This window comes from Rattus rattus, chromosome 4 (assembly GCF_011064425.1).
Source record: "Rattus rattus isolate New Zealand chromosome 4, Rrattus_CSIRO_v1, whole genome shotgun sequence".
Lineage (NCBI taxonomy): Eukaryota > Metazoa > Chordata > Mammalia > Rodentia > Muridae > Rattus > Rattus rattus.
In genome coordinates this window covers 22,620,675-22,638,570 of record NC_046157.1, presented here as the reverse complement: position 1 = coordinate 22,638,570, position 17,896 = coordinate 22,620,675, and the positions used below count along the sequence as shown (strand labels likewise).

The following is a 17,896-nucleotide window of genomic DNA, read 5'->3' as shown; positions in this document are numbered from 1 at the left end:
GCGGACAGTGCTGAGGAGTGTGAGTTAAGTGCAGTGAGGAAGTAGGCAGCAGACTGCACTGAGAGCCATAAATCATGTGAGGGTTTAATTAGAGGCGACAGGATCATGTATATTTAAAAAGGTCACCCTGGCTGAAGTATGGAAAAGAATTGGGGGGTATGGCCAGTAGATGTATGTGAAAAAAAAAAAAAACAGCTAGGAGACTATCCCCAATGCTAGGCAATTCTTTATCTCAAAGAAGAAAACAGCATAACCTGAGCTAAGAGGATTAACCTTATTGTATGTTAAATCGGCGACTTGCAAGAAAATGTCATCTTCGGTTGTCTAGGAAAGGCAGTGTTCCTTTCAAGCACAAATATATGTGCTTATGTAAGTGACTTTAGTAGTAAGAACGGATATATGTTAACACCAGGAAGAGAGACTGTCTGTGGAAAAAAAAGGAATGCAGGATGTAATATTCATAAGCTTTGGGATATGTCTACATGACAGATGTGCTTTGAAGTGTGCTGTATATTTTCGGCAGAAATCTCCTCCCGCCCCTGTTGGTTTGTATACAGCACACTAAATGGATAGAGCTGGCAGGCCATTATGCACGAGTTTCTTTTTCTTGCGACAAAAACAATCTACAGAAATATGCCCATTAAAATAGTCCATCACCTCTGGCTCACCCCGGGCACGCTCATTTTGCTCAAGGAAAAATTAACAAGCCATCCTAGCATGGAGAGGTTATAACAAAAGTCCACATTGGGAATAGATCCAGTGAACAAAAGTGAATCCAGATATGAGAGGGCTGGAGAACACAATTAGCAAACTCAATCTGACCTTCAAATCAGTGAACACAGATCCATGTGTGTTCTTTTAGAATTCACATGGTACTGCTTATTACAGAAGTAGAACATACCCACGATTTAAGAGAGTGTGTCTGCTTCATAATAACTCACTGAACAGGATATGATTCACACATTCTCTGTCTGTAAATTCTACAGCAAGGCTCTGTCTCAAAAAACACCCAGCCAATCAAAAAACCCAACCGCCACCATGGATAAACAAGCCAGACGACATCAAAGAGAAAAGCTAGCCACACACCCCAGACTCTCAGCAAGTGTTAAAAAAGGGCGAAGTCCTTTAACAGCAATGCAATTAAACTCGAAATTAACAACAAAACATAATTCGAACAAAACATATTTTGAAAAGTAAATAGTGCATATCTAGGGGCCGACGAGATGGCTTTGTGGGTAAAGGCTCTGACTGTCCAGCATGGCAACCTGAGTTCAATCCCTGGGTCCCCCACGTGGTGAAAGGAGAGACTGACGCCTGTAAGCTGTCCTCTATCCTTCGTACCACCTTCTGGAACTCTACTTCAGGTGACTTCAATGCTCTCTTCTGGCCTTCAGGGTACCAGGTATGCAAGTGGTGCAGAGACACGCATGTAGGCAAAACTCATACACACATATTTAAAAAAAAATGTGAAAGAATTACTGATTACAAATGATTAAGGCACAATGAAAACAGAATCCCAATCAAAATCCCCGCTATTTGTTTTATAGGTTATTGACAAACTGATTCTTACGCTCATTTGGAGAGGTGAGGAACAAACTCAGAATACCCACTCCATCACTGAAGGGGAAGAAAGATGACTGATGCTTTCAGTCTTCAAACCTTGCTATAAAGCTACGGTGATTAGAACTGCACGGTATCGGTGAAAAATAGACAGGCAGGCCAGTGGGAGATCAATGGAACAGGATAGGAAGCTCGGAAACAGCCCTATATAAATTCAGCCAACTGACCTTTGGCAAATACGCAAATACGATGTACAATGGAGCAGGGACAATATTTTGGATTTAAAAAAAAAAAGCACAGAAACTGGTAGACATCCTTAAGCAAAGCACAGATCTCCATAGAAACCAGACATCTTTCACAAAAGCACATTGGAAATGAACCTACGTTTAAAACGCAAAGCTGAGCGAGGCATGATGGGACCTACTTTTAATCCCAGCATTTCAGAGGGGGGGGGGCAGAGGCAGGCGGATCTCTGGGAATCAAGCCAGCCTGGCCTATATAGCCGGTTAGTTATAGGAGAGTGTGGTGACACAAGGAGACCCTGTCTCAAAAATCAACCAACCAACCAACCAGACAGACAGACAGACACAAAACTATGAAGCCCTAGAAGATCTGTGTAGGAAAAAGACAAAATCGCCTTGGGTGAACGATGGCTGTTTTTAGACAATACCCAGACATCATACTTGAAAGAAGTAACTGATGGGATAGATTCACTTTAGCACAAACTTCTGCTCTCAAAAAAGACAACTCCAGCAGAATAAAAAGACAACCCCAGGGCTGTGAGAAAATATTTGGAAAAGGCATGTCCGTTTATTTAGAATATACGAAATCATTAAAACTCAGCAAGAAAGATCATGGTCTGGTTGAGAATGGGTCATAAAAAAGGGAAGGTAGTGGGCTGGTGGGGGTCATGTACGCTCATGTCATATACACACATGAAAATGGCTTTTCATGATTTAGTATGATATACTAAAGAATAAAATTTAATACCGAGCCCAAACCCTTAACAGATGAAAGAGGACACCTAAGTGGGCAAAAATGAACAGACAAGAACCTGCTTCACCCCATGCCACCAGGAAATGCAAATGACAACAGTGCACTGCCCCACACGCTCCCTCAGGATACTGACAATGCTTAACACCAGCAAGGGGCAGGAGCCACGGAAGGCTTACCGACGGCTGGTGGGAACCGGGTCACAGACCCATTGAAAGACAGCTTGGCAGCATCTTATAAAACTAAGCAAGCTCTTACCACACAATAAAGCAACTGATACATTTGATATTTACCCAAAGGGTCTGCACAAAAACTCACCCAGGGATGTTCATGACAGTCCTATTCATAATTGTCCAGATGTGTTCTTCATCAGGTGAGTGGATAAACCAGAATAAACTGTGGGCATGCGAGTAAGGGAACAGTGTTGAGTACTAGAAAGCGCTATCGAGTCACGAAGGACTTGAGTGAAAGAAGATAATCTGAAGGGACGAGGTATCATGATCAATTGATTACCTTCCTCTTTCTTACTTCTAATCGCATCCATTTGTAACTTCCTTTGCCTTTTCCTGCTACAATATTATCTCCAAAATGAGATATGGCAGCAGCAGAAAGGTCAGTGGTCACCAGGAGCTGGTGGATAGGAGGTAGGTTGACTCTATAGAGTATTGAGGTTTTATAGATCAGTAAAAATGTCACAGGACATTATAACGATGGATATATTACATCACAGTTTGTCCCAAGCATCAAGAGTGAAGCTAAATACAAACTAGAGGCTACAGGTGATCATTTTGCATGAGTGTTTCTCCATCTCTCGGAACCAATGTACCATTCTGTTGGAGGAAGACGCTGATAATGGCTGTGCCTGGGTGAGAGTGGTTTGGGTGGTATGTGAAAAATATTTGGGTCATCTTGTTGTTTTGCTGTTAATTTAAAACTACTGTAAAGCTCACACCAGACTGTAACTCTAAATACAGTGGATCTGATACCCTTTTCTGGTCTCCATGGGCACCTGCACACACACGACACACATACGTACTATTAAGGTGCATGCACACACCCGCTTGTACACACACATACACAAAATAAATATCTTTAAATAGATATCTTTAAAAAGCTATCTACACAACTTATTTCATGTAAATATACTCAAAGGTAGCAAGAACCAAATAAAACAAAATACAGAGTAACTCATCTATGAACGTGAATGATAAAGTTTAAAGTAAAATGGCAATTTAACATATAATATATATATGTATATATCAAGAAACACACAGAATGACCACAGAGTGGGCTTAAACTTTGGAATAAAGTTTCCCCTGGAACAACCAAAAGGATTTCTTTTTCTGTCTTTTTAACAGACTAATATAAAGAAAACAGCTGATAATGTATCAAAATATAGAAATATCAAGTGATCAACTACATGTTCATCAGTGATTTAAAAGGCTATTTTGGCAAGAAATACAAGAGAAATTTCTAACTTGACAATGGGCTCTGCCAAGCCCTACTGGAAAAATAATATTTGATGATAGAACACCTGCGGACCCTATTAGAGCTGGGAGCGAGATGGGAGACGATTTCTGCTACCGTACGACATTCCACCAGAAGTCTAGCTGATGGGACAGGGGAGAGAAGAAGGAAAGCACTGACTTGGGAACAGAAAGGCAATACTTCTACACGCATAAGACATGACTGAGTCATGTAACAATCCAGAGTAAGGCGTAGAAAAACGAGTAGGACTTTTTAAAACCTTTATACTGGAACAGCGTATGAATTAGTAATAGTTCTCCATTCTAGTAACAAACAGTGAGGTAGAAATAAAAGGTTAGTAATAAAACTACAATGTAGGCCAGAGAGACGGCTCAGTGGTTAAGAGCTACACTTCCAGAGGTCCTGAGTTCAATTCCCAGCAACCATGTGGTGGCTCACAACCATCTGTAATGGGATCCAACACCCTCTTCTGCTGTCTCTGTAGACAGCCTTAGTGTGCTCACATACATTAAATAAATAAATAAGTAAATAAATAAATAAATAAATCTTTTTTTTTCTTTTTTTTTTTCTTTTTTCTGTTTTTCGGAGCTGGGGACCGAACCCAGGGACTTGTGCTTGCTAGGCAAGCGCTCTACCGCTGAGCTAAATCCCCAACCCCATAAATAAATAAATCTTAAAAAAAAAATAACCCTACAATGTAACAGGAATGAACCTACTAGAAGAGGTGTCAGTTTTGTGTTGGAGACGTCATAAAGCATGATTAAAGAACATAGTGGAGACATGGACTATAAATGAGGAAGGCTGGGAGAAGACACTCTGTATGAGTGAATTCTTGAAGTTCAATTTCTTTTTATGGAAATTGGCAACTTATCTCTAAGATCCATCCGAAAGAGAAGAAAAACAAAAGGGACAATGGTATAGAGTAGCAGGTCCTAGGGAAGAGAAGCTCCAATTTTACTTCTCATCCTACCCCAGCACGTGTAAAGGTAATAATGTCTGGAGAAGAAAAAAAATTGTCCCAGTATGGTTTCTGAGTGTGCATCATAGTTTCTGAACACGGGAAAGGGAACGGTGCCACTTGTTAAAACATGAGTGAATTTTTTTTTCTTCCAGGTCTGGATTCCAAATCTTGGAGGATACAAAGGAGGGAATTTTCAGGCCATTCTGAAATCTATTGTTCAAGGTAAAATAGGCATTTCATATTCATCTCCTGGTGTTCTAAGCACACAAGATTTTATAAGAATACACACACACACACACACACACACCCCTTTTCAACTTCGGGAATCCGCTTATACTCACACACTTCCTGCATTTCTTTATTCTTTTTATCTTCCTCTCTTCCCATATCAATGTCTTAAAAGGGATTTCAAAATGTTATCCATGTACTATCTAGGATTTTACGTCCTGAATTTTCACACTGACCTATTTTTTTTCCTCTTATTTTAAAACATCTTTGAGAACAACTTTCTTCCTCCCCTCCCCTCTCCCTTCTCCTCCCCTTCTCCATCCCCCCTTTTAAATTGAATGCGATCACTTTTCTCCTGCCCTGAAGCATGCTTTCCCATGAGTCTATTGGGCTTGATAGTCACCTGGACCTGGGACTGCTTTGCAAATATCCTGCTCTACCTGTCCGCGGCATGATTGTCAGCTACTGGGGAAAAAAAATAACAGGGATCCAGCTTCCATTTCTTGTGTAATTCCTCTACTGAGCCCAGAAGATTGACTAAGACTGAATGGTGTAAGGTATGCTTCATGCAGGGGTGCTTAATAAATATTTTAAAACAGTATTAAAGTGTTGAATAAATTTGACAGCAGTGTTGTTGCTCATCGCTTCGGTGCCAACACTTTCTAGGCCCTGCCTCTGCCTAGCAACCGTTTCCCCAACACACCTACATGTCCCCAGAAGTTTGAGCCAAGCTGAAGCTCCATTTTGATCCAATTTTCCTTGTCGGAGTTGTTGTTTCTATTCTTGCCTCCCGAGCAGTGTTTAATGGGAACCTAAAGACCCTGTTGCATGCGTTGAAGTGATATTGTGGGGTGGGGGTGGGGGTGGGGCAGCAGCGGGTGGAGGATTGGAGGGGGAATGGGGTGAGAGGTGCAGAGACGTTGAAAGCTGCATGCGCTGCCTTTATTTACTTTCCAATCATTGCTGTTTTTCTGCTCTTGAAACAGAGGTTTGTGGTGCACCCCAGGCTGACCTTGAGCTCAAAGCTCCTGCCTCAGCCTCCCAAGGGTTTGTGGGTAAGCACTAGGACTCTGCTGCTTACTTTCCTGTCTGTAAGGGTTAATCTTCAGCACCTGAGGAGTACTAAGGATCTGAGAGAGGTGTTTTGTTTTGTTTTGCTTGCATTTTTCACTAAGACATTTATTCAGGAGTTTCATTCTTCATTATTTTTTGGTCTACTATAGTCAGGTTAACACTTGCTCTGTAACACCACTCTCCTATTAAACAGTATTTTATGCCTACAAAAGATAAGCTTATACTCAGGTGGTGAAGAACCAGTCTGCCTCCGTCTTCGGTTTAAAAGCCACCTGATGGTAAAGGCAAACTAAGTTCATTAATTAACGCTGTTAATTAATCAAGGATTGGGCTATGGCCCACCTGTAACCTTAACTACAAATGGTTCTGTACTGCCTGATCCAGGAATAGCAATCACATTTTTGTTTCAAAAAGTTAATGTTCGTCTTGCAAAAGGCTGGTTATGGGTACCTTGTATGACTACCGGCTGTTACGACCGCCTTTCTGTCTTTGTTTCAGGAGCTAACTTATTATGCTTCTCTTCTGCTCCTGTAACTCCACCTGTTTTGCCACAAATCCCCCATTTAGAAAACCCCCTGAGCTATAAAAACCTTCCTCACATCCAATGAACCTTGCCTTAGTGGGAGGCGGCTCGAGTACAGGAATAAGAAAACAAAAACAAAAACAAAAAACTGGCTTTAATTAATCTGGACATGATGATCTGAGTCGGTGGTCTTTCTCCTCCCATCTTTGAGATTAACAGTGGGCTGGTCCTAAGTGCTTATCTTTAGAAAAGCTTATTGCCTTTTTTGTTTGGGGTGGGACAGAGCTAGGGAATGTTTGGAAAGCAATTTCATTGTTTTCGTTGTCTCATTTAACTCCCAACAACTTTTGCTAGGAGTGCAGGGTCAAAGTCATTTCTCCAGGATAAGAAAAAGGAAATTTGGGAGACATTAATGACCTTCTACAAGGTCACCCACTTTGGAAGAACCCACCCTTAACTGTAGAACTTCAGGAGCCGCAGACAACCCAGTTTCCCAGTCTCGTCTAGTCTGCTCAACTTCAGGAAATCAGTTCTGCAAGCAAGCAGTAGCACAGAAAGAAAGGAGCTTAACACCAAACAAAAGGAGGCAAACAGAGAAACAGTACGCGTGCGCAGACTACGCACGACGAGAAGCTTGAAGGGAGCCTGGGTAAAGGCTCCGCCCCGCCTCGAACTCTACCTCTCTCCCACTTCTTCCTGCCAGAGCGCTCTGCGCGCGCGCAGGCGCACTTCCTGAGTCTGAAGGTCAAACTAAAGAGGGCAGCCCTTATATCCGCGCAGGCGCAAATGTTCGCCGGGAGCCAAGATGTCTTCCAAGTATAAGCCTGCACCCCTGGCCGCTCTCCCCAGTACCCTCGACCCTGCCGAGTATGACGTGTCTCCGGAGACCCGAAAGGCGCAGGTCGAGCGCATGAGCATAAGGGCCCGGCTTAAACGGGAGTATCTGCTTCAGTACAACGACCCCAAACGCCAAACGCACATCGTGAGTGGGGCCGGGCGGGACTGTGGGCCGGGGCAGCCGCATCTCGCGCGGGCACACGCGGGGTCACCCAGCTCCAATCCGTGTGCTGGACACCGGCCCCTAGCTGCACAGCCCTTGGTCCTTCAACTTTAGCCTTATGCTCAGTGGTCAAAGGGATTGGGCTCCGGCTGCAGACCCAGCTGGCCTTGCGTCCTGGCTAGACCGTTCCCCCCATTTGGAGAAAGTTGTTAAACTCTGCGTAGTCTCGGCTTTCTTGTCTGAAACATGGCCATGATATTGTCCTTCATATCTTCTGAGGCAGATTACACGTGACTAACCTAGCCCAGTATCTTCCTTGAAAGGGCGTGTTCAGGCCCGGTACTCCCAAGTGTACCGCATAAAAAGCGGTTTTGTGCCTTTCAGCTCTTAACTCTGAAGGACACTTCTTTCTCTTGAGAATAGGGGTTGTTCAAATTAAGTGTATTACAGAACCAGAAGCTTGATGCATCCGGCTTTGCAATCAGACCTCCTGGCCTCATATACTAACAAACTATGATCCCTGGGCAATTTACATAATCTCTCTCAAACCATACCTTTTTTTTTTAATGTTCTCCTGGAAAATGGTGTGCATTCGTCATAGAGTTGTGAAATCAAACAATCAAACGAGAAAGTATGCAGCACCACTAACATATGTCCGTATATGATGTGTTAACAAGTAGTATGCTTTAAGACAGTTTCCTCTGTAAAAGCTGTCTAAATATCAAAAATGGGATTTTTTCAAACATTGCTTACACTTTCTCAATAATTTTTGAAAGTTATTGAGAACAGCCAAGGGAAAGTTACACTAAGTGGCCAGATACAGTACGAGAGCCTCCAAGTGGCTCAGATCTCCAAGTCCCCCAGCCGCAGCCTCACATCCTGGGGTTACTGCCACTTGGAACCCATGCCTGGCCTGAAAAACGTTTGAAAAATTATATGTCATAACCGTTCACAGAAGTGAACTGTGTTACTCTCTTGGCTTTCTGGATGAGACTGTATGGACAGTTACACCCAGAAACAAGTCACACCCGTCAGTCTGTGTGACACATATTGCCCTCTTCCGCTCAGATATACTATCCTCGACCAGGCCTTTGTTTACAGGGTGAAAGAGATAACCTGTTCTGTACTATACACATAGTTGCTCTTGATGTGCTAGACAGTATGGTATTATTATTAATAATTTATTATTTTTCAGACAGGGTCTCTATATACAGCCCTGGCTGGCTTGGAAATCAGTATGTAGAACAGGCTGGCCTTGAACTCACATTAAAGGCATGGACCATAACACCGGGCCCATTTGTTTATTTAATTTTTTTTTTTAAGTAACTAGAATAAGGATCCAGTCAGGTGTGAAGTTCAAACCCCAATCGTCTCCTTTTTTAATCTCTGTAACCCAGGGCAGTTTCTATCTCTTGTCTCTTAGTAGAGATAAAGATACTTGCCCTTTTAGCTGTTCCAGTAACTATTTACCAGCCAGAAGATGTGACTCCCTTTGTCTAGTCCTTAGGGATAACTAACTGCTCAGGACCTGTTATGACTGAGATACTGGGGTAAGGGTACGACGCCAGCTGGAAGTCCCTGTCCTTGTAGAGCTACCTGTCCTTGTAATGGGGATGACAAATACCAAGTGCGTTAGAAATCTAAGTCATGTGGTGAATGGGACAGAAAGTAAGGATGGGGTCAGCCATGTTGCAAACAGGGAAGGAAGCACCTGTTTGCAACACGGCCATGGGTGTCTTGTTTTCACTTGTTTGTTTTGTAGTGTTAGGGATCAAACCCATGGTCTCCCACAGCAGGGAAGTGCTCTACCACTGAGCCACAATCCCATGCTTGGAGTAAGATCTGAAAGAAGTGAACCAGAGCTGAGGTGCCAAGAAGAGACCGAGTACGAGGGCAGCAGGATGTTTGACCGCTCTAGTATTTAGTATTTTTCAAAATATACCAGAGAGCTCATTCAAAATACGTTAGCAGTCCTGCTCCTGTGGAGACTCAGCCAAGTTTATTTTATGTCCTTTTAACACCATGCCTTTTAGAAATAACATCTTTATTAATTATTTTATTGTATATTAGATGCATTGGTGAGAATTGCAGACAATGTATTTCAATGCTGAACTTCGTTGTTGATGAGACCGTTATGGATAAAATAGTGAGGGAGGTGGTGGCACAGGGAAAAACCAAAGTTAAAGAGGTCCCTGGGACTTGGTCACAACAGACCTTGTATGACATTGTAAAGATCTCTGCTGAGAAGGGAGTCACATAATGGAGACTTATATCTTAACAAAATCTCTCTGTTTCCTTAAGAATTGTCTGTGTGGGAGTGAGGGCAGAGGGACATGAGCTAGGAGGCTTTACAGCAGTTAAAAGATCCCGCTGGGTGCTTTGTTAGGTGGATGAGACAAATGGAGGATGGCTCCAAGGTCAACAAAGGTCCTTTTACTAGAAGTATGTGACAGGAACATATTTGGTGGTGGGTTCACAGGAATATTGATAGATCCGTTTACGGTACTTTGGGGATGCCCGGGTAGATGCAGAGTTTAACACGGAGGTCTAGGGCTAGAGATAGGCTGTTGGTAACCATGCCTACAAGGGCTTAAAGTCATGTGACCAGATGACCTCTTTCGTGGAGTGAATGTCAGGAAGAGACCCAGCAAAAGGTAAGACTCGATGTTAAAAGGCTGAAGAGCAACGGAAGGAGAAGAACAAAAGAGAGGAAGGGAGGATGGGCAGAGAGGAAGGAAACCAAGCAGAGGCGGACTCAGGAAGTAGACCGGAGGCTGGGCACTTCACCGAGTGGTGTCCAGGAAAGCTGTCTGCCCCATTTACTCAGTTCATTTGTATGAGTGTTTTGCCTGCATTTCTGTGTGTGCCACATATGTGCCTGATGGCAGAAGAGGCTAGAGTAGACACTGGGTCGTCTGGAACTGGATTTAGGGCTGGCTGTGAGCCACCGTGCGGGCTTTTCCAGAGCAACAGCCAACCACTCTTAACCACCGAGCCATCTCCTCAGCTGCTTTCCCCTGGTTTTGATCGTGAAGTTACGGGTATTGTGTGAAATGAAATGTCTATTTCCAGAAGACAGCTCTGGAAGCTATGAACGTGCGGAGCAGTGAGTGCCCAGCGAGCTGAGAAGTCTCGTTGTGTGGCGTTCAGACGCATTCTTTAGCAGAAAAGCAGGCGCCGCTCATCTTCTGGCCTTGCGCTGCTGGCTCCATTACTGTCATGGAGCCCTGCCCCTTAGTGTGAGGCGCTGATACTGTCCCCTTCCAGAGTGGCAGGAGGTTAGTTAGACCCTCCGACTGGCAGTGAGCTGACCACCCACACAGTTGAGGAGTTTCGACCTGATTGAAAGGCTGGAAGCCTCTTCACTCAAGGCTTCCTTACCTGGAGCTGGAGCTGGTCACCGCGGGGTCAAATGGCTGCATTCAGTTTAGTTTGAAATGTAAATGTTGAAGTTATTTCAGTCTCGCCTCTCATGGCTGCCTGGTGTTGGTAAGACCTTAGATGTTCATGCCGCATACTGAAGACTGAAGCTGATTTTATTTGCTTATTTTAATCTGCCAGTTAATTGGAGAGAATAATTTTGTAAAATCACTTGGGGATTTAGCTAATTAAGTTTAATTATGTGTTTGGGGTAGATTTGCTATTCTTAGGAGATTATTTTAGTATAAATATATTAAATTATTTTTTCTTAGCCAAGATAAACTGATTATTTTTTGACAATTTTGACCTTTTGAGATCTCTCTCTCTCTCTTTCTCTCTCTCTCTCTCCCCCTCTCTCTCTCTCTCTCTCTCTCTCTCTCTCTCTCTCTCTCTCTCTCTCTCTCTCTCTCTTTCTCTCGCAAGACTTAGTAGTGTGGAAGGTAATAGTTTGTTTTTCAAACATCAGCCATCATGTTCATGGTGAGGTATAGCTCAGTGTTAGAGCTCTTACCTTGTTTACACAATGCCCTTGGTATGATCTTCTGGACCAAAGAAAGCAAAAAACCTATAATTCAGAGTTGGAGTAAGCCTGCTTTCATCATCCTGCAATTGATTAGCAGGGAAGACTGATTGTGACGACATTAGAAAGGGTGCTAGAAGCAAAATAGGAAGCTTGATAGAGCAGCTCAGGTCTCTCCTCATCAGGGCTGTGGGTGGTTCTGATGGCCACTTCCAACAAGATAAGGATTTGGTTAAGCCTGAGGGACACGTGAAAGTGATGAAGGAGAGAGGCGGCGTCCCTGCGTTTAAAGTTAGGAATCTTAAATCGTCAATAGAAAGCTAGAGGGGGTTAGAGGAATCTTTCAGTCGTGCAGGATTTGAACAGTTTCATCAGAAAGTTGTCTTGACCATAGGAGGTGCACACCTATGATCCCAGCACTTGGGAAGCTGAGACACAGGAGGATTGTCATGAGTTTGAGGCCAGCTTGGGCTACAGATCAGCCAGAGCTGCAGAGCAAGACTGAGTTTAATCAAAACCAAAACCAAAAAAGAAAAGGAGAAAATAGGGGGTGGGGGTCAAAGTAAAGTTTCTGAATACGAGAAAGCAGTCGGGAGAGTCATGGCACAGTCCCATGGCAAGTTCAGACTTGGGAGGGAGAGGTCAGGCAGCCAGAGTTCAAGGTCGGTGTGCTCCCTCGTAACAGCCCCGTGAGTTTCCTCCTCAGCATGTCCTCCTCAAGGCTGATGTAAGTCTTTGTTTTATTCGTTTCAGGAGGATCCTGCCTTGATTCGTTGGACCTATGCAAGATCAGCAAATGTTTATCCTAATTTCAGACCCACTCCCAAGAACTCACTTTTAGGAGCGGTGGCAGGTTTAGGGCCTCTCATCTTCTGGTATTACGTTATCAAAACAGACAGGGTAAGTAATAGGGCTGATGTTTAGCTGGTTTGAGAGGTCCTTCCTGGGTGCCCCAGCAGTTCCTTGTGGTGATCTCTCCCTGTGCCTCCCCCAGAACAGTCCTTTCCCTCTCTGTCTTGTCTCTATTCCTTTCTGGAAAGAGCTGGAGTTTTCATCTGATTTGATACTTTGTTTAAAAACACAAAACAACAACAACAACAAAACATGGCAGCCTATGGGTTTTTGAGGTTTGATTTAATGGCTACTTTGCAGTATTAAAAAGGTAATATTAGGGTTAGTTTAAATTTATGAGAGCAGAATTCAATTCATGAAACTTTTCCTGTTTCCCAAATAATATAAGAAAATTTTAATGTGATTATTAAGCAAGTAAATACCGTAACAACTTTTTAAAAATTAATCTTCTCATTAGAGGGTGTATAGAAACTTGATTTTACTAAGACAGAATTGAGAAGATCTCCTTATGTCGCCCAGGCCAGTCTCCAATTTTAAGCCTCCTGAGCACTGGGATTCCAGGACTGAGTGACCCTGTCTGTTTTAAAACCTTGTTTGAGACTGACTTTCAGATGCGGGAGAAGTCCTTCACCTTTGCTGGTGCGTTTGTTAGAGATGGTGTATTGGTTGAGTGTTAGCAGAACATAGGGCTCACTTAGCCTGCGCTCTGTGGCTGAGCTCTGCATGTGAGTTGCTCTGCAAACACACTAAACCCCAACAACGGAAGCAGAGGTAGCATGCCAGTTGCTGTCTTCAGAGGCCTGGCTGCGTGGTCACAGAGAAGACTGTTCCATGCCAGTTCTCGGTTCCTGACACAGTCCAGGGCTTGAGCAGCCTTGTAGACGAGGCCAGCCACCTCCTCTGAGAGTTCTTTTCTTTTGATTGGTAGATCAGCACACGTTTCCAGAAGTTGTCTACAGATATGGTAGCTCATACTTGTAATCCTAGTCCTCAGGAGGCTGAGGCTGGAGGATCACCATGAGTTTGAGGCCAGCTGAGTTCCAGGCTAGCCTAGGCTGTAGGGTGGGATTCTGCCTCAACACAGAACAAATGACAGCTGCTTATGAGTGGGGACGTTCCTTCTGCTCACTAAGGATTAGCTAAGGGACTTGTGAATGAAGTGATTTCTTACTGTCCTAACTTTAGCTTCCTGTTACTTCCTCAGAGTCCTTGACTGACATTTTATTCCTGATTTGCCGTTATCCCATGTCCTTGTAAGAATGACTCGCTCTTTAATATTTTGTCTGTTTTTGTTTTAATCTGTACAGGACAAAAAGGAAAGACTTATCCAGGAAGGAAAACTGGACAGAAAATTTAGCATCTCCTACTAAGTTCGGCAAGGATGCCTCTGTTCTTGCATCAATAAATCTCCTATTAATCAGTCACTGAACAGTTTCTTTATTCTTGTATTGATTGTTGAAGCATGTTGATAACATGCTTAAAACACAGAAGCAAAGGTGGCTTGTGCTGGGAACCCGTGTGTGCGAATAACTGCTAAAGTTTGATGACCGTCGTAGAATCTCCATTTTGAAAGCGCAGTGAGAGCCCATTACCAGCTCGATGAAGACACATTGTCCATCCATTTAATCTGTTAGTCAGCAACTGAGTATTAACCGAGGCCAGTTGGGGTGCACACTGAGGGTGCAGTGCTCAGAGGCAGAAAGCAGAGCTCAGAGAACACCGAGCGGCCGAGTGCGACTTTAATACCTGCGACCTCGCGGGGCCCCAGACTTCCGTGTAAGCACAGCAGAAGGTGACAGCACTGTGAAGCACATTACAGATCCTTGGGAAAGTGAAGTTCTGATAAGGAGGTAGCTCTCTTTGAGAAGTTCAGGGAGCTGACATTCAGTTTGGTCTCTGAAGTCCCCGAGGCTGACAGGCCAAACTGGAACAGGAAAGAGCACGGCCTGCTGTGTTTGTCTGACCCTGCCGCCTCTGGAGTAGGAAAGTGAGGATGGAGATCATGCTGGGGAACAGAAGGATAACAGCTAAGGGCACAGGCTGGAAATCCGGCCTGCAATAAAAGCTAGCTGGGATTTAGCGGCTAGAATTCTGGTCTCCGTTTTCTTTTTATAGCATGGAGATAGCAATGCCTTTCACCTCATAAAGCCATGAGGATAAAAATGAAATAGTATCAACCAATAAAAACAACCACTGCTCTTGTCCTTCAGTTTGGAACTGGTGACAGTTTCCTCCACAACAGTGAAATTGAGCTCCGGTTGAGCGGGATGCTCTCTGGACTGATTTACACACAGCTTAGCTCTGAAAGTATATGCAACGCTCATCTGGTCCCAGCATCAGCCTTCATCACCACAGACAGCAAAGTCCGACAGGCGCGTCCGGGGAGAAGGAGAGGGGCCCCATAGCATTCCGAAGACCTCTGTATACAGAATTTCCCCTTCAAACATGGGGAAAAGCAAATGTCCTATCTCCAGTGGGCAGGAGTTAACCAGGCAATACCTGCGCACATCCCCGGGGCCTCAGAATGCCTGGCTGGTCCATCATACACGGCATAGGAAGGCATTAGGGCATAAAGCAAGGGGAGAAATCACACTAGTGATGCTAAGCCAAGTATTAGCAGCAAGGGGACTAAGGATGTGGGGGTGGCACAGGAAGTATGCCATTTCTTCATCAGCACTGTGCAGATCTTTAACCCGCACACATTAAATAGCATAAATCTACAGAGCAGTACAGGAGGGGTAGCAGAACAAGCATGGTCCCCACTACTCCAACTGGCTGTGGCGCTATAGCTGTGGTCCTCTTAGTCATGCTTTCTAGATGTCCCTTCATCAGCCATCACTTTAAATGGAGATGACTGATGGAGTCACCGGCACCTTCTTTTCTAAAGACAGTTCTTAGTTACTTAGTCATAGGGATCAAATAGTTACAGTTTGGGATGGAAGTACCAAGATATTCTAGTGAGTGCCCTGGGCTCCAACAGCCCGTCGTGCCCTCAGTGGTGTAGCAACGATGCTGCTGTCGTTTGTGGTCAGATATCAGCGTTGCCAGTTACGCATCGGTGCTGCCAGAGTGCAGCTTTTTGGTTGACTGACTCCCAGGTACAAAAACCCTAATGACCTGAATATAGTTGAAGTATCTATCAGATTCCAATTTCCCTGGCGGAATGCTTCTCCCTGTCCCCCACAGTGAATCAGGGTATCTTGTTCATCAAAACCTACATTGGGCCAGTGGGATGGCTCAGGGGATAAAAGCACTTGCTATCAAGACTGGAATGCACACGGTGGAAGAAGAGAACTGAGTGTTACAAATTTCACCACACGTGAGATGCAGCACACTAGCCTATAAGCACACAGATGAGTGTAAAAGAAAAACCTAAATTTGGGGATCAGGGGTGTAGCTCAGCGGTGGACAGTTTGCCCAGCATGTGTAAGGCTCAGGGTTCGATGCCAAAGGAGAAAAGTAAGCCCACAATTTATAGGGGGGAAAAAGCACATGTTCCATCCCATCGCTAGGAGGGCAGAAAGGACCAGTCCTACGGCTGGTACCTCCACCCAGGAAGGCTCGCTGTGGCAGTATTTATGACCTCTGCTTCACTGCGTTTACAACAGAATTGATCCTGTGCTTCGACCCTTTGGGATGCTGTCAGCAAGCTGACACGGTGGCTAACCTTTAAGAGGCCTTGCTGCTGTTCGCCTGCATCCTAGAGCTGCGAATGCTCGCCTCACCACGCACCTCAGTCCTCCTAACTCGGCAGATCACAACGGGCAACTCTGTTTGAATAGAGTTGGTTTTACAGTGACACCAGGCTGCTTTTGGAGCAGCGCTGTTCTCTGTCGTAGAAGTTACTGCCATGCTTGCGAGCCTGGGGAGTTCATTGCAGATATTGCTGGGGGCCTGCAGAAGAACCCACGCTTCACTCGTCCGTACCGTATATATACATACTGGCATATTGATACTGGCTCATGTGCATTAGAGATATAACTGACAGCTGTTTGCCCTGTAGCCTGAATCTGTTGTAGAGCTCTCTCTAGGCTCCGTTACAAAGCATTCCATCATGGTGGGTGAGAATAGCTTGCCCAAGTACAGTCCTGAATCCAAAACAGGAAAGGGTGTTCAATGAAACAACTTGATCTTTTTGGGGGTGGGGGTGGCTACCCTGGCATGCTGTGTCTCACTGGGGCCCACAATCATTGACAACGAAAGGCGCCTCTCAGATGGAGATGATCTTTGCCTTCAGCTGTCTCATTTCTCACAGCATAGAATACCTGACAGCGTAAGGAAGATTTATTTTAGCTCATGTTTCACTCCACCGGGGAGGGGTGCGCAGAAGAGCCTAGAGCAGTTTATGCTGCGGCTGCCAGGACACAGACCAAGATGACCCACCTAGTAGGGCTTTGCTTCTGTTCCTCTTTTACTCCATCTGGACCCCAGCCTGAGAGACGGCTGTCATTCATGCTCAGGTCTTCCCACCTTATTAGTCCGGAAACATCCTCACAGGTACACCCAGCGGTATGCGTTACCAATGTGCTAGGCGCTTCTCAGTGCAATCAAGATGACACGATCAAAATTAATCATTACAAGGCTGGGGAGTGAGTTTGGTCAATAAAAAGCCTACCCTGTAGGCATGAGGACCTGGGTTCAATCCCCGAACCCACTTAGAAAGCCAGATGTGGTGGAATGTTTGTAATCCCAGCTCTGGGGAGGCAGAGACAGCTCCTTGGAGTTCACCACCCAGCCACCCTGACCTACTAATCAGAACCTCCAGGCTGGTGAGAGACCGTGACTCAAAAGCCAAGGTGGTTAGCACCTGAAGAACAACATCCAAGGTTTTCTGTACACTCTTTTGTGTGTGCATCTGTGCACAAACATGTGTGCATGTGGACGCATACCTACACACAGGGATATTAGGGGAACTGGAATAAAAAAGAGCCCAACCAATAAGCCAACAGTTTGGGGTCAGAAGACACAGAAGATGTGAGAAAGGATTCAGAGGACCAAGTCTGGCAGACATAAGAAGTAGCCGTGTGTAAGGGCAGAAAACTCGCATGAAGAATGCATTTCTGCAAACTTGGGCTCACAAGCTGCTTTAGACCTACAGGCGCAAGTAGGGATTACTCATGTGATACTCATCTTCAATTTCCATGTCATTCCTAATTTGTCCCTGCCCCCCAACCCCTGAAACAACTCTCTGTCCATACCCCCTTTAGTGTTCCTCCATTTTCCTTCAGTGCTGGGAACTGAACCCTAGGGTCTTGGTACTTGCTAAGCAAGGGATCT

General features: G+C 44.7%; 1 protein-coding gene across 1 annotated transcript; it reads left to right on the top strand.

Annotated features, from left to right (window-relative positions):
- The first annotated feature begins 7,555 nt into the window (after window positions 1–7,555).
- Ndufb4 (NADH:ubiquinone oxidoreductase subunit B4) lies at window positions 7,556–14,048 on the top strand. The gene is made up of 3 exons (XM_032900187.1): window positions 7,556–7,809; window positions 12,521–12,667; window positions 13,927–14,048. Exons 1-3 carry the CDS (start codon window positions 7,633–7,635, stop codon window positions 13,987–13,989), a joined length of 387 nt encoding a protein of 128 aa, XP_032756078.1. The 5' UTR covers window positions 7,556–7,632; the 3' UTR covers window positions 13,990–14,048.
- The last annotated feature ends 3,848 nt before the right edge of the window (window positions 14,049–17,896 follow it).